This window comes from Antechinus flavipes, chromosome 1, assembly GCF_016432865.1.
Source record: "Antechinus flavipes isolate AdamAnt ecotype Samford, QLD, Australia chromosome 1, AdamAnt_v2, whole genome shotgun sequence".
Taxonomy (NCBI): domain Eukaryota; kingdom Metazoa; phylum Chordata; class Mammalia; order Dasyuromorphia; family Dasyuridae; genus Antechinus; species Antechinus flavipes.
The window spans coordinates 659,123,005-659,138,957 of NC_067398.1; the positions used below are offsets into that span (position 1 = coordinate 659,123,005).

At 41.3% G+C, this 15,953-nt stretch overlaps 1 protein-coding gene across 1 annotated transcript in view; it reads right to left on the reverse strand.

Annotated features, from left to right (window-relative positions):
• Positions 1–15,953, reverse strand: part of CATSPERD (cation channel sperm associated auxiliary subunit delta) — a 135,698-nt gene that overhangs the window by 43,870 nt on the left and 75,875 nt on the right. Inside the window, exon 12 of the mRNA XM_051971797.1 lies at positions 6,265–6,441. Within this exon, the coding sequence (XP_051827757.1) occupies positions 6,265–6,441 (177 nt within the window). The remainder of the gene's footprint in view (positions 1–6,264; positions 6,442–15,953) is intronic.

The following is a 15,953-nucleotide window of genomic DNA, read 5'->3' on the forward strand; positions in this document are numbered from 1 at the left end:
CTCAACACACATTCTCAGTAATTTCAGAAGATGAGATCTTTGCCCTATCCTCCAAAAGTCTTTGGGCCCCATTTATTTGGGAAGGAACTGGAATTGGTTGGTAAATGAACCCCAAACTATCCAGCGTGTGAGTGGGTTCCCTGTAAAGAGTTCGTTGATTCTGTGAAGGTGGGTGGTTACATAAGATTGATGCTACAGACCCCTGCTACAATAGTATTTTGGACGCAGGATGGGGAATATCTGGTTAAGATTTGGTTAATATTACTGAGAAAGAGATCCCACAAACAAATCAGTTTGATGCTTGTCAAATTATAAAATTATAGAGGCTTGGCTAGCCATAGACAAGTAGTTACAATAAGTATTTGTATCCTGATAGAGAGAATGTTATGGAACTGCCTGTTCATTTTGGAATAATGTTTGGTTTGTTACAAGAGCTGAACATTTAGAAAATGAAGACCAGAGAGTAAGATGGGATTAGAGGTAAAAGGCACAATCAATAGACACCAAAGAATTGGTAAAGTACTCTGCAGAGAGGCTAAACAGAAAGCAATTTCTATGTCTGTGCTACAGCTTGCCCCGCACTCAAATAGTACCACTCCCTTTGTGTATGGCAAAAACATGAGAGTGAATTCAAGTGTGGGATCCTTCTCTTCCCAAACAAAACAACATTCCTGGGCAGAACTGCAGTGCTTTGTTCTACCTTTCCTTTCCGTGAGGTAATAAACCAGGCTATACGAGCCCTTTCGCTCTGGAGATCAATCAGTTTCTCTCTCATGGCAGAGTCAAAGATTTTAAAATCTAGGGACTATAATGCCATGTATTTGAGTCTGATATAGCTCTGGACATTTCTAAGGGATGAGCATATACCCAAGTATTAAGTGAATGGGACTGATTGGATGAAGTATCTCTCAGTATTGAGTCACATGATCCCTGTTTCCAGAGTTGGGACCCTGGGGGGGGGAGGGAGAGAGGTCATATGACCTCTGGAGAGATGAACTTTGATCCTGGGATACAGGAAGTTACAGGAAGTGACATGACCTGTGGGAAGCAGCCAACATTGTTGACCATTGTCAAAGATGGTGGTTACATCATTTTAGATTATCCAATGAGAAGTCTATAGCTGCTCTAAGAAGTTTGTTGGAACTGTAAACTTTCTGAAAGCAATTATTTCTACTAAGGTATCCCATTTGTCTTCAGCAAATTATTTAATATTTATTCTTCTTGTTTAAAGAATATGATTTAAAAAAAAAAAACCTAGAGCAGAATTTTAATCTGATCTGGTAATTTTATAGGGTTATTTCCAAAAGTTTATTTTTTTTTTTAAGAATGAAGAGTATTATGTTAAATCTGAAAGGTTCTTTTATGTAGAATTAGGATATTCTGTGTGAGTTTTAATTGTATTAGCTCATCTTAAAGTTGTATCATTATTTAAAGCAACTCTGAGAATAATAGTTTTTGCCTTTGTCCCTTTGAAAATGTTTGTTATGGACTATGCAATTTAGAATTTTTCCATGTATTGGGTATTTTAAAAGCAAAATGATCTGTGTTATGTTGAACTTAGAACCATCCACTCATATATTAAAGATAAGCTGTATAAGCTGTGAACTTTCTAGGATGAATCTCTTACTGTAGTCTTTTAGAGCTAGATTCATCTGAAGCTTTGATAATTGCTGTAGTGGATTAAATCTTTTGGGACTGCAGTTGATATTTGTTTGGAGTTTTAAATTCAGGTATGACTGTCTGGATAGGTCATCAATCCAGTGCTCCACCATCTGAAAGGAATATGCCATAAGCTTACTCAGAAGAAGCTATTACAGATGGAAGTTAGTATCTGGGAATGAATTAGAAGCACAACCTTGGCCTCTGCTGAAAGTAGGATCCTTCTGATTCAATGTTCCAATGGTGTTCTTTTAAATGAGAACCTACCTGATTATTTCTGAATCTAGTTTAAGGTGGAAAAATAAAAATTAGAACAGTTGCCTGAAGTAAAACTGCTTTAAGGAAATCAAGTCCCTGATTTTTTCCTCTTATAGCAAATGTCTATAATCAGAGAGGTGGTCAGTAAAAGTTAAAAAACACAATGTAAGTATCTAGATATTTTAATGTGCAGCCCAGCCCTGGAGGACTTTCTGGTTGCTGCTAGTATATCTTTTAACTCTTTTGCTTCCTGGGGCTAGAGTTTCTTTATCTAAAGGCCTATTTGGCTCAAGTATTTGGGGCCACTCCCACTTTCCCTTTTGTTCATTGAAGAGAAAGCAGACAATCTTATCAAGCCCTGATTAGGCATCCTGTTTTTTAAGACCTTGAAAGTCAAACTAATCTGCCTAGAGCCTTTTACACTGATGGAAGGTGGAGCTAGATACTTGGGAGTCTCAGGAACCCCAATTCTAGACCCCTGTTTACTTATCAAAGATCTATACTCACTTCAAGCTGCTTTCAGTTTTGTTTACACCTGTACTAACTGGGTAAAAATCTTCCTGTAAAGCTCTAGAGTTTTTGCTGGGAGAGATCATAGTCACTGAAGGGCACATGTTCTGCCCATTGCACCTACTCCCTAGAGGAAATAAAAGAATTTGGGAGAAACATTGCTTGGTATCTATCTTAGGAAAGCTGTTTGCATCAGAGGCATTTTTGATAGCCTCATCTCTCCCCCAGCCTTCTTCTGGGTGGGGTCCTGATTACTGTTCCTAGTAACCTCTTTATTAACTCTATCTTTGTTCTTTCTCTTTTCCTCATATTTAGTCCTTGCATTTTAATCCACTTGTGAGAGTTACTTCTTCTAGACTCTGAGCCATGAAATTTCAACCACTTGGTCAATCTGAAATCACCTGATTCCTGATTCTGACATTCAGCACTGGGCGATGCTGCTGCCATCTACAACTCACTTGTCTCCCCTCCTCAGCCTGGACCCCTTTGGGCAGGACTGGCTCCACGCCCCTTGTCAGCCTGAAGCAGCTCCAGAACATGAGACCGTTGTCCCTGGGTCTGGGTTGCCCGAGGTGGGAATGATGGGACAATGGCACGGAGGCCCCAGGCCTCCACAGTGCTGGAGTCCTGTGGCTGCCAGGCACCAATCTGTTCTGTGAGGATTGAGTTTCCAAGACAAATAGTGGGAGCTGGTGGATGAACATTGAACCTTGGGATGCAGGAAGTTGCAGGAAGTGATGTGACCTGTCGGAGGCAGCCAACATTGATGACCATTGGTTAAGGATGGTTACATTTTTTTAGTCTTTCCAATGAGAAGGCTCGGGTCTTTTGCTTTTAAATCCTGGACAAGCCAGAAACTAGCTAGGTTCCAGGAGCACATGGTGGAGTTGGGGTGGCTCCCAGGTGTGTCTGGGTCTCTCCCTGCAGGGATTAAATCAATACTTCCTCTTTGTACCTGAAGATGTCTCTGATTAGTTAGTTGAGAAGGGGGTCTTGCCCCTTAAGGAAGCAGCACTCTCAAACCTGCTTTGTCTGGGAACTGAGTGGGCACCTGTGCACTGACTCATTTGGCTATTCCTTTTACCTGGCATTTGAAGAAACAAGTCAAGGACAGTAACTGAAGAATTTCACTCTTAGTACTGCTGTCAGAAGAATTAGCAGAGAATTCAGAGATTAATTATCCATCTTGTAGAAGATCTGTGCAGGGGTTAATAGGCTTTTATGAAGTGGGATGTAAAAAAAAAAATATTAGCCAAATTTGAGGGGTTAGTAAAGGATGTGAAAAACAAATTAATAAAAAAGTTAAAAAAAAAAAAGGGGGAAATTGTGAGAAATGGATGGACATTTATTTGGTTTCCACAGTTATGAAAATTAAATTGGAGAAATGGAAAAAATTTAAAAACTGAAATCCACAAGGACATCAAAAAAATAATCAAGGGTGAAGATTATCTCCCCCCCAAAAAATGTAATTTCTTTAGGGTCAGGAATTGGCTTTTGTAATCAAGGGGAAGTGGTCTGAGATTTGAAAAGAATCTTTTATTCTTTGCCCCAGTTATCCTCTTTCCCTTCTAGAATGGAAGCTCCTTTGGGGCAGGAACTGACTATGTAATGAGGGGTAGAGATTCATGTCATGTAATTTCTATAACATCCGATTTATAGGGAATCTGGGGAGGGACTTGCGCTTCAGGATAGGAAATAAAATGCTGCCTTTGGAATTTGTAAAGGTGTATTTACTAACCTAAGTCCCCATTCTTGCAAGAATGTAAAATAAATCTTTCTTTTATTCATCAGTGAGTCAGTGGGGTTCTTGGTAAGATATTTTGTTTCTTACAGGTAGCTTTCATGAAAAACATGTGAATTAATGCAAAGTTCAATAAGCAGGGCCAAGTTAACACCTTACCTAGTAGCAGCAACATTGTTTGACTGACTTAATTCTCAGCAATACTACAGTAATCCAAGACTAAATAGACTAGTGATGGGAAATACTATCCATTTCCCAAGAAAGAACTGAAAGAAATAAATGAGTCTGAATGCAGGATAATACATACTATTTTTACTTTCTTTGTTTTGTGTTTTTTTTCTTTTGCAAACTATAATTGTTTTATAAACTGTCTTTTCTTTCACAACATGACTAATATGGAAATAGGTTTTATATGATTGCATATTTATAACCTTTATCAAAATACCATCTTAGGAAGAAGAGAGGGTTGAGGAAGGGAGAAAAATTCCCAACTAAAAATTTTATTAAATGTAATTGGAGAAAATAAAATCTATTACATTTTAAAAAAAATAAATTCTACTAGCCCTGATGTAATATAGCTTCTAGGGTAAATAACAATAATTTTAAGGTCCCCTGGCTTTAGGGGACTTCTGTTCTAACAATATCAGTGATTCTAAATCTTCTGGTTTTGGAATCTGATCCTGAGGCCCTCTGATCTAAGAATGCTATTGTTCTATCAATGATTATAAAAGTCTTCTGGCCTAAGAAAATAATATTTCTTCCTTTAGAGCTTAGGGAAGATATATTAGTGATCCTGAGATTATTGTTCTAACAATCTGTCTTTCAATGATTTCAAGTCTTCTGGCCTTAGAATAGTCCTACAAACATTACTGTCTGTTGGTCAGTGATAAATTCTTGAGACCATTCCTTGATTCTACCTCTAGGCTATAATATTAATATATCAATAACAATGGACAACTAGATAAATAAGTCTCCTTGCTTCTGTTTCTTTGCTAAATCTTTTGGACTTTAGTCCACTTCAATTGGCATTACAATTACAATAAATTTTGCCCTTTGACTTGGACATGAGTTCAAGCCTGCAAATTTTTTGAGACATCTTGCTCCACCTGTCTGCGATCTCCAACCTTTTGGGGTTCCTTTCCAACCTCAATAGTCCCTCTATTAAGAAACCATCTGAGAGTTTATGGAATGTAACATATGTTACCTTATGCCATTTTTCATCATATTAGGGACAAACTTACATTTCCCAATGGCCAATTTGAACTCACACATGATTAAGAGATAAAATCATTGTTGATAAACAAGAATAGTGAGGTCTAGTATGGTGGATGTGGTAGGCAGAGAGAAACCGAAGAAGTGATAAAAACTATTTCCTGGGGCAGGCAGAAAGAAGGCTCTGATACTTGAGATCAATTTAGTTCCCAGTTCCCACCTTCTGGAAGGAATCCAATTAGAAATCCAAGTTATGTCAAGTCACTGAGGCTATATTTTCCCAATAAATCAATTTATGACCCATGACTTTACTACTGCCCTCCTTTCTCCCCTCTGTCTCAATGTTTTTCCCCTTCCCACCTCCCCCAAGCCATGTAGTCTTTCTCCTAATCCCACAAGGCTCCTGACCTCATTTCTCTTTCTTATAACTAACTCTTTTGGGATGCTAAGTCCTTTTCAGGATTTAGCCTGCCAGCTAAGGGCACACTCCAACCTCATAGTGTGTTTTCTTTCTCCTGGTAAATGTCAAGTTCCACTAGGGAATTTTCCCTTTTTACCATTAATTGTTAAAGCCGCTTTCTATTCTCTTTCAATTCTATTGTGTATTTACCATAACTTGATGTCTATTGCACTTTTTCTTTTGTTTATAATCTCCTCTTCTAAATAAACCTACCTTTTGCCAGAGAGCATAGCCATTGTGAATTCTTTACATGACCAAACCCCAATTTTTGTTGCTTCTCCTAAAGCACATATTCTGGTACCTAAATAACAACATTTGACTAAATCAACCACATTAATTTAGTATCTACATCATCCATATCAGGAATAAAAAACCTAAGGATACATCTTTTAAAACAATTAATACAAACTACATTATTCCATACCTTGCAAGTTTTTAAGCCAATCTCAAGATCCATGAGCAAATACTGGATATTCAATGGACATATAGAGAAATCAAAGATTGGGTCTTGATAGAAGAATTCTGGAACTACTATAAGAATATTTCCAACACTTTCAAACATTATTGCTGCTTCTTTGAGCCCAATACCATCATCTTCAATCTAAGGGGAAAACAGTTGCTAAGATTAAATAAATTCCATTTCACATTTGAAAATTAAGATGTCAGATTGGAAGTGAGGGTTAAATGATATAATAGGACTTAGAAATGTCATTAACAAATTGATTTTTTTTCAGTTTAATACAATTCTCAGCTAATGCTTTAAAAACCCAAATGCCATAAGATTATTTCATTCACTGTGGGTGAGAATGCTTTGGGAATAAATTCTAAAATTACCTGCAAACTAAGCCCCAGCTTCCCAAGTTGACTAATGGACAACAGAAAGGGAATAGTCTATTTGGAAGGCTAAGTCTTTGTCCTCTTTTGTTTCTGGAAAGTTTAAACCCCTAAGGATTAGCCATATAGGGTGAAAAAAGAAAGTGATAACTTTTATCTGAGCTTTCACAAAAGTTATTATCTCTCTTATTCACTTTTATTATTATGTTCTGAACGAGATAAGATGAGATCTTTCAAGACAGTTGTGAAAATCGAGTAAGGCTTCATCTATTTCAAAGTTTGAGTAGGCCTGAAGGACTTTAAGCATTAAGTCAAGGGCATACTTAAAGTCTCCTCCCTGCTATCCTCCTAAGGGCATATTTAAATCCCTTTCTTGTTATCCTCCCTATTTCAGTCAAATATGGGCAACTATGTACTTATTGGTCAAGTTCACTTTCTTGGGTAGTTCCCCCATTTAGAATGTAAGATCCTCAGTCAATAAACATGCTTCCTCCCTTTGAATGGGTGGGACACCCGATTCTTGCGAGAATGTATAATAAACTTTGCTTTGCTTCTAGAGATCTCTCCAGTCTTTTTTATTAAATGGTTTCTGAACCACACAGTTTTGGGGACTCGTCCGGAATCACACTACTTGTGGTGAGTAGGTGAACCCTTTGGGTGCTAGCAGGGTGGTACCCTGCCGTGATTTAGGCAGCCCGCCAGTGTCCAGGGCTTCTTCTTACTCCCCAAGGTAAAGTGGGCCCGAAGTGGAGAAACTCAGAGCAAAGCCAAGCCAGAGAAACTCTGTGGTAAAAATCCCGACTGGTCAGTGGAAGACAGATCAGTCAAGCAATTTGCTGCACAGCAACCCAGAGGTAAGCCCACTGTGAGACCCTTGAGTCATAAACTCTGGAGAGGTCTCTGGACAGGACCCTGTGAGGCCTGGAGTTTTAAACTCTGAGTCTCTAGACAGAATAAGATAAGCCTCCTGTGAGGCCCTTGAGTCATAAACTCTGGAGAGGTCTCTGGACAGGAGCCTGTGAGGCCTGGAGTCTTAAACTCTGGGTCTCTGGACTGGAGAGGTTTGGCTAGGCCTTCTAGGGTGACTGGAGTCAATTGGCATGTTTGGGTGTTTTGGAATTTAGATTCTGTGAAAATTCAATGGATGTGACCCAGTTCCAGCCAGCCCTTGTGGAGAGAAATGAGAAAAATGATCAGAAAATACCAGTAGATAGTCCCTTGGGAGATAAATTAAGTAATTGGAACAAACTGCCAAAATATATAAGGAAAAAGAGAAAGATGATAAGGTATTGTTTTGTCTGGGGTGACAAAGATATTGGTGAAGGCACTATTGAAGACTGGGGTGTCAAAGAATGAATTTGTACCTGAAAGAGAAGGAAAGGATTTAATTCCATCAGCCCCTCCAAGGGCCCTCGGAGGCCAGTAGGAGAAGTTAGGTCTATTTTGAATTCTCTCTTCTCACTAGAGGAGAGGGGACTAATTAGAGGTGCAGCTATGAAGGAGTGGAACAGGAGAAACCCTCCAGCTGCAGGAATAGTTTCAGCTGACCAGAAATACCATTAGTAGATCCAATTGGAAGCACAATCACCCTATACATCAGGGAAGTATGTGGGATCGAGAGAGTGAAGACGGTGACTTCTTTCCTTTCCCTCCCACGTTCCCTGACCAGTAGTAGGGCCACGTGGGACCAAGGGAAAGAAACTGCTATTTGGTGAAATTCATTATTTTAAATACGATAGTGAAAGTGGTTTTATATTATTGGGAATTTAAAGCCGTGTTTGGGATTTTAAGTTAAAATATAGGTTATTAAAACAAAATGCTGGTAGTTTACCTTAGGGGAGGCTGGGGTTGTATCTCCCTACTTAGATGGTGTGTTTCCTAGAGGTATTGGGAAACTTGTAACTGAGTTATGCCTTAAAATTTGTCATCTCTGTTGGGTAACTATAAGTTTTATGAAATTTGGTTCAATTACTTGTGAACTTCAAGATCTGTGTAATGTTAAATTTAAAACTGTTTACTTAGATAAAAAAGATAGCTGTATAAGCCTGTAAACCCTTTACTGTGATTCTTGAGAACTAGATTCATCTGAAGTCCTTGATTAATGATAACTGATGTAGAAGATAAAATCCATTGGAACTGCAGCTAATATTTGCTGGGAGTTTTGAGTTCAGGTGTGACTGCATAGACCAGAAGTAAAACTGCCTTAAGTAGCTATTTTAATTTGTGGCCACACTATGGTTGCTGCTAAGCTTTTTACTTCCTGGGGCTAGAGTTTATCTAAAGGTTTATTTTGCCCAAGTACTTGGGGCCACTCCCACCTTGTCTTTTGAGAAAGCTGGGAATCTCATCGCCCTGATTAGGCTTGGGCCTATAGCCTTTTACACTGTATGTTGATGGAAGGCAGGGCTAGGCCCCTGACTTGCTGCTCAAGGAGCCCAGGGCTATAGAATATGCATACTGTCTAGTGTTAAGAGAGGAGCTATAGAAAGGAGAACACACCCACTCCTACCACATCTCTCCTTTGCTACCTTGCCCACAATGTTAGTGGCCCTCTTAGGTGGTTTCCCCTGAGGCAAACCCACCATGTCATGCTTCTATAACGGGGGGCGGCTCAAATGCCCGGGCTAATTCGAGCTCCCTAGGAGACTCCTGCAGTCTTGGGGGGATTTGTCACTCATAGGACGCTGTGAGGACGAAATCCGTTTTTGGCAAACGGTCCTCTGGGAGGGCCCTTTGTGACACCTTCTAGAGACGTCTAGGAAGGTTACGTTATAGAATGCAAAAGTTTTCGGGTTTTGCCATGAATTAGCTTTCTTAACTCTGGACAAGGTAAAAGACTTTTCTTCCTTCCTTATCTTGCAGTGGACACCCAAAGCCCTCCGGTCGGGCTTGGGTCGTCGTTGGGAGCTCTAAGCTCTGGCACAATTCTTTAGGAATTGCTGCGGATTGACAAAAGGCCTTCTTTTGTCGGCTCTATCTCTAAGAGATACGAGGGAGGCTGCAAGGATTTGGAAGAATAAAAGTTTTTACCTGTCCACACCCCATCCCTATGGAGATTTTAAGCTGCCTCTTAATGCAGAGACAAACTGGCCTCGAGAAAAATGCCTCATTCTCAACACCTGAACTCTGAATAGATTAGCTGAATTCCCAATCTCTGGACAAGTACATCCTTTAAAGTTTTTTTCTTTCTAATCCTGGGACTGATTAACACTTATGCCCTCAGGCAAAAGCTTCAAGCCAAAGCACACCCAGCACTCTTGTCTCTTTTAAAGCTGATTCAGCCTAGTGAAACCTAGGACCCTCCCACCACCTCAACTTTTTCGGGGTCCAAAACCTCAATGTTTCTTCCACTCTGCTGCTAACAGCTGTTGCTTTCCCTTTAACTCTAACCTGAGACACTGAGCTCTTTTCTCAGGGCAACTTCTGCCTCCTGAAAAACATTTTGGAGCAGAAGCGCCGTTTAATACAAATCTCTCCCAGACTTAGGCCCGAAGGTGCCCTGGAAACTCTCCAAGGAGACTCTAGTCTCTGTCCTGAGTTCGAGCAGGAGGAACAACGGAGAAACTGCGTCACACCACAGGGGCTGAATTGGCCCCCGGCGTCCTGCTCCCCGGTAGGGAATTGGGGTCTGGCCCTGTTTCCCTTTTTATCCCAGGACAGTCCCAATATCTCAGGGGCCCGTAAGCTGGGTGGGCAGTGCTGAGATACTTTGCACTCCCTCTGACCCTTTCCACCCCTCCCCCATAAGAGTGGGGAAAGTGGGGGGAAGGCTTAGGATCTTGGCTTATTGAGGAACCAACTCTTTCTAAAGAAAGGCAGCACATTTAAAAGACTTCTAAGAGCTTAAACTGCATTCTTATCTTGATTAGATATATAGGCCTCCAGTTTTCCTCTGACTTCTTAGTCTACACCCTGAACCAACACCAGGAGAAATTAGCTTTCGAGGCTACTTAACACCTTTTCCTATAGACAAATAATCTTTTTGCTCCCAGCATTTTCTCCTACTAATCCTTGCTAGATGGGCCATCAGCATTTTTACAGGCAGCCCACAGAAGGGATCTGATACATCTCCTGCTGTCGTCATCTTCACCCTGGATGACACCCCGGTTTTTACCTGCTTCTGAGATCTGGGCTTCAACCTTTGGACTCTCAATTGACCTTCAGCCCGGAGAACATGGGACAACTGACTAGGAATAACTGACCGGGACACACACCCCTTAGATGCACTGCTGCCATCCCCAAACCCCACACCTCCCACCTCACCTCCTGGCATGAACCCCAAATCTCTAGGACCCTTGCCAGCTCGAAGCAGTTAAGAGGAGATCGGCGCCCCTTTTCCCACATGCCTTTGGAGGTGACTGCTTGAGGGGGGGATGAAGAGGGGGCCCCTGAACTTGGAAAATCCTGGAAGGAGAAAATCTTCAATTCTGTCTCAATAAGAGACTTTGCCCTATTTCTTTTTCTTTAAATGAATTTTAAGTTCCAACTGCTTGAGGGGGGAATGATGCAGGAAAGATTCCTTTCTAGATTCCCACCCTCTCCTAGTTAATAATGTGAATTGCCCTTTAACTCACAAATCCTGGTCCCTTTGAATTCCAATAGAAGATCTGACCTGTTCCCAGCCCCACCCGGATATGAGCCAACTTTGGGGCTACACCCGAAAGCCCCTCGAGCTAAGTCTCCTATTATAAAAATGCCAAGCTGGGAACCCCTCTTTGTAGAGATTCCAAACATGGCTACCATGTGAGGACCCTCTGTCCACTGGACCCTCTGTCTGGTGCCCTCCTTATCTTTACCTTCACCTATACTTTAACTTTGCTTATCTAATAATAAACCTCTTTTATCAATCTAGCTCTCTGGGCCAATAAATGCTTTTATTGGGAACTCGTGCCACTACTAGACCCCCTTGCGCCGAATCTGTACCCCACACCTGCCACTAGACCTTAACCCTAATTTCATTTAGGTACCCCAAAGCTAGACCTCAACACTAGGAATGCAGCAGTAATACATATAAAAGGACATCAGATGGGAAGCTCTTTTGAGGCAAGGGGAAATAGATTAGCAGATGAGGAGGCCAAGGGAGCTGGAGACCAGGAGATTTCTCATATAATGGCCTCAATACCTGTACTTCCCCCTAGTCTACCCTCTCCCAGTTTTATCCAGAAGGAAAAAGAGAAGGCCTCGACTCTCGGAGCAGTTGGGAACTCGGAGCAGTTGGGAACTCGGAAGGACGATGGCTCTTACCTGATGGCAGAGAGGTACTAACCAAAGCAAGTATGAGGCAGGTCCTTCAGCAACTGCACCAGGGTAGTCTCTGGGATGTCCAAAACCTGTGATGCTGTGCTGACAAGGTATGTTCCCCTGGCCTATATACAATGGCCCGACAACTGGTGGACGGCTGTCTTGTTTGTCGAAGGACTAACAACGAGGCTGCTCAACGCCAGATCCCAAAAGGGGGACGACTTCCAGGAATCAGACCATTCCAAAGCATCCAGGTGGACTTCACTGAGCTGCCGCCAGTGGGTCGCTTCAAATACTTGCTGGTCATAGTGGACCATCTGACCTCAGGGGTGGAGGCATTTCCCTCAGCCCGAGCAACTGCCTCGACAGTAAGGTCTTATTAGAACAAATTATTCCTAGATATGGAATAGTGGAGAAGATAGACTCGGATCAGGGAACACATTTTTCTGCCCAAGTATTGCAGGATCTGATTGGGGCTTTAGAAATCGTTTGGGATCTCCACACCCCTTGGCATCCTCCCTCTTCTGGGAAAGTAGAAAGGATGAATCAAGAAATAAAACAGCAACTGACTAAATTATCTTTAGAGACCCAACAACCTTGGACTGTCTTCTTGCTGTGTCAGAATCAGAACCAAGCCACATAGAGATAAGAGGGCTTTCACCTTATGAATTATCGTACAGTCATCCTCTCCAGACTTGTCCTATGGGAAACTGGGATCCTATCTTAGAGACAAAGGATTTATTTCTTAAGAAATATGTTAAATCATTGCTAAGATATTTACAAGAACTTCAATAAAAAGATTAATAGCTCAGACTCCTCTAGGTTTCCCTGTTCATAGAATTCAGGAGGAGATTGGGTGTTGATCCTTTCCCGGAAGGATGAGAAGCTGACTCTGTGCTGGGACAGACCCTACCAGATAATACTGACCTCTCGGACACTGCTATTCGCACCCAGGAATGAGGCTGGACACACCACACCAGAACAAAAGGAGCTGTGGTGCCACCTTTATCTGAGTGGACAGTTGAAGATGGGGAGACCTCAAATTACATTTGAGGAGGGGACCTCCACTGAATGGGACACATTCTGAATCCAGTGCATTGTAACTGTATGACTTTTCTTAGATTAATTACTTTGGGAATTACTTTGGGAAACTCTCATGGGGCTTTCCCTGAGCTTTGGGTTTGCCTATTTCCTCATGATAGCCACAGAAACCAGGCCTTTATCTTCCAGAGATGAGAACCAGCTCCTCTTGTTCATGCAGAATATAGGGAGAACTTTTAACTTATCAAATTGTTGGATCTGTGGTGGATCCCAACAATTGAGCTAATGGCCATGGGTACCTATTCCCTTAAGCCCAGCCTGGATCCTTAGTAACTGATCCCAAATCCATAAGGGGACTGATTTCTGGAACTTAGAAGAGAAATATCAGTGGCCATTGACAGAAGATAGGATTTGTTAAACAGGGCAAAGTTTGAAGCTGGGAAATAGTGTATGTGAGTGGACTTAACTCTGGACAAGGTAAAAGACTTTTTCTTTCCTTATCTTGTAGTGGACACTGCAGTTGTCAAATGGACATTGCAGTCATCATTTGGAGCTCTTGGGAGCTTTGGCACAATTCCTGAGGAATTGCTGCGTATTGACAAAAGGCTTTCTTTTGTCTGCTCTGTCTCTAGGAGACACGAGGGAGGCTGCAAGGATTTGGAAAACTTAAGTTTTTACTTGTCTAGACATCAATGGGGTTGGTACCATGTCATCCCAGGGACACCTGGGACACCTGGGACATATGGGACTCTATTTCCCACATTTTGGAATACCTCTAACCTAATAGGTCAATGGCCAGTTACCAGTTGTAGGAGGAAGGATCAGGGTTTATGGAAATGTCAGTATGTCACCTTTGTAGGGGAAGGTCCCCTACAGATGAGAGACCAGCAATATTACCCTTTTACAAGGAATAGTTCAGACATATTTTCGAAAGAACAGCCTGCTCTAAAGGGACATTATTGGATCTGTGGCTTAACTGCTTATACTCACCTGACTCTTAATTGGACAGAGATTTGCTATCTTGGACTAATAAGGCCAAAATTTTTCTTTCTTCCAGAACAGGCAAATCAATATTTAGGGATTCAGTTGTATGAGGATTTAGGAAAAGGTTAACAGGGTTTAGATACCTCCATTATTCAGACTGGAGGTGCAAATGATTGGGGTGATGCCTGGCCTCCAGAGATAACAGTTAAAAGAGTATGAGCCAGCCACCTGGGCTCAAGATGGAAGTTGGAGATATAGAATCCTAATATATATATGTTGAACAGGATAATTAGGCTTCAAGCAGTTGTAGAGATTATTACTAATCAGACGGCTGAGGCACTAGATCTTTTGGCTGACCAAGCTACTCAAACCAGAGAAGCTGTTTTACAACATAGACTGGTGCTGGATTATTTGTTAGCTGAGGAAGGGGGAGCTTGTGCAAAACTGAATTTATCAACATGTTGTATAAAGATTGATGACAATGGAAATCTAGTAAAAGAAATCACTAAGAATATTAGGAAACTTGCTCATGTTCCTGTACAGACCTGGACCTCACCGTTCAATACTTCTTGGTGGTCCTGGTTTGGGGGAAGCTGGTGGAAGCAGCTCCTTTGGTTTGGCCTCATAGTGCTCAGTAGTGTTATATTATTCCCTATCTGCATATCTTGTTTGATCCAATTGATAACCAGAATAGTCCAAAACTCATTACCTAGAATGATTAGGTTGGAAGAGAAAGCTGAAGGGTCTGTTAGATTGATGGTGTTAAAAGGAGAAGGGTGGGAGCCCAATGAAACCAACAGGAACCAGAAGGGGATGAGGAATTCGATAGAGAATGTGAAGTTACACTACCAGAATTTGAAGAGATCTCAGTGTATAAATAAGAGGGGGGACTGAACGAGATAAGGTGAGATCTTTCAAGACAGTTGTGAACATCGAGTAAGGTTTCATCATTTCAAAGTTTGAGTAGGCCTGAAGGATTTTAAACATAAAGTCAAGGGCATACTTAAAGTGTCTCCTCCCTGCTATCCCCTCCCTGTTATCCCCCTAAGGGCATACTTAAGTCCCCTTCTTGTTATCCTCCCTATTTCAGTCAAATATGAGCAACTATGTACTTATTGGTCAAGTTCAATTTCTTGGGTAGTTCCCACGTTTAGAATGTAAGATCCTCAGCCAATAAGGATAAGGTCAGTGGTGGGAGGGGGAATTTGCGTCAGGGATTAAAAGCCCCTGCCCCCAAAGCTTCTTCCTCCCTTTGATTGTCTGCTCAATGGGTGGGACACCCAATCCTCGCAAGAATGTATAATAAACTTTGCTTTGCTTCTAGAGTCCTTTTTTATTAAATGGTTTCTGACCCACACAGTTCCATATGAGAATTTTATCATTGTCATTATAACTCTATAATTAATGCATCAATCCAATAAATATTTGTTAAAAATAACAAACATTAAGTACCCACCATGTGTCAGGCACTGTGCTAAGTGCTGGAGGTAGTCCCTGACCTCAAGCAGCTTACAGTCGATTGGGAAAGAGAACATGCAAACAAATATATACAGGGTAAGTGACATATACAATAGGAAAATTGGGATAACATTTTAGACATTTTAGTTGGGAAGTAAAGGAAGCTAGGAAAAAGGAAAGCATTTTAATCATGAGCCAGAAAGAATAATGTCCCAAACTGAGAGATGGAGTCTTGTTCATGGAACAATAGCTAGAAAGCTAATATTACCAGATCAAAGAATATGGATCAAGAAATAAACTATAAGAAGAGGGGAATGGGCTGGATTTTGAAGGGTTTTGAATACCAAACAGCATTTTGTATTTACTCCAGGAGGCAAGAGGAAACCAATGGAGTTGATCAGACCTGTGTTTTAATAAAATCATTTTAGTGGCTGAAGAGAGTTGGACCAGAGTGGGAAGAGACTTGAGGTAGGCTGATGTACCACATAAGAGAGATGTTGCAAAGGTGAGGCGGACAGGCCTTTGCAAGAGGTGGGATATGAGGGATGAGAGATA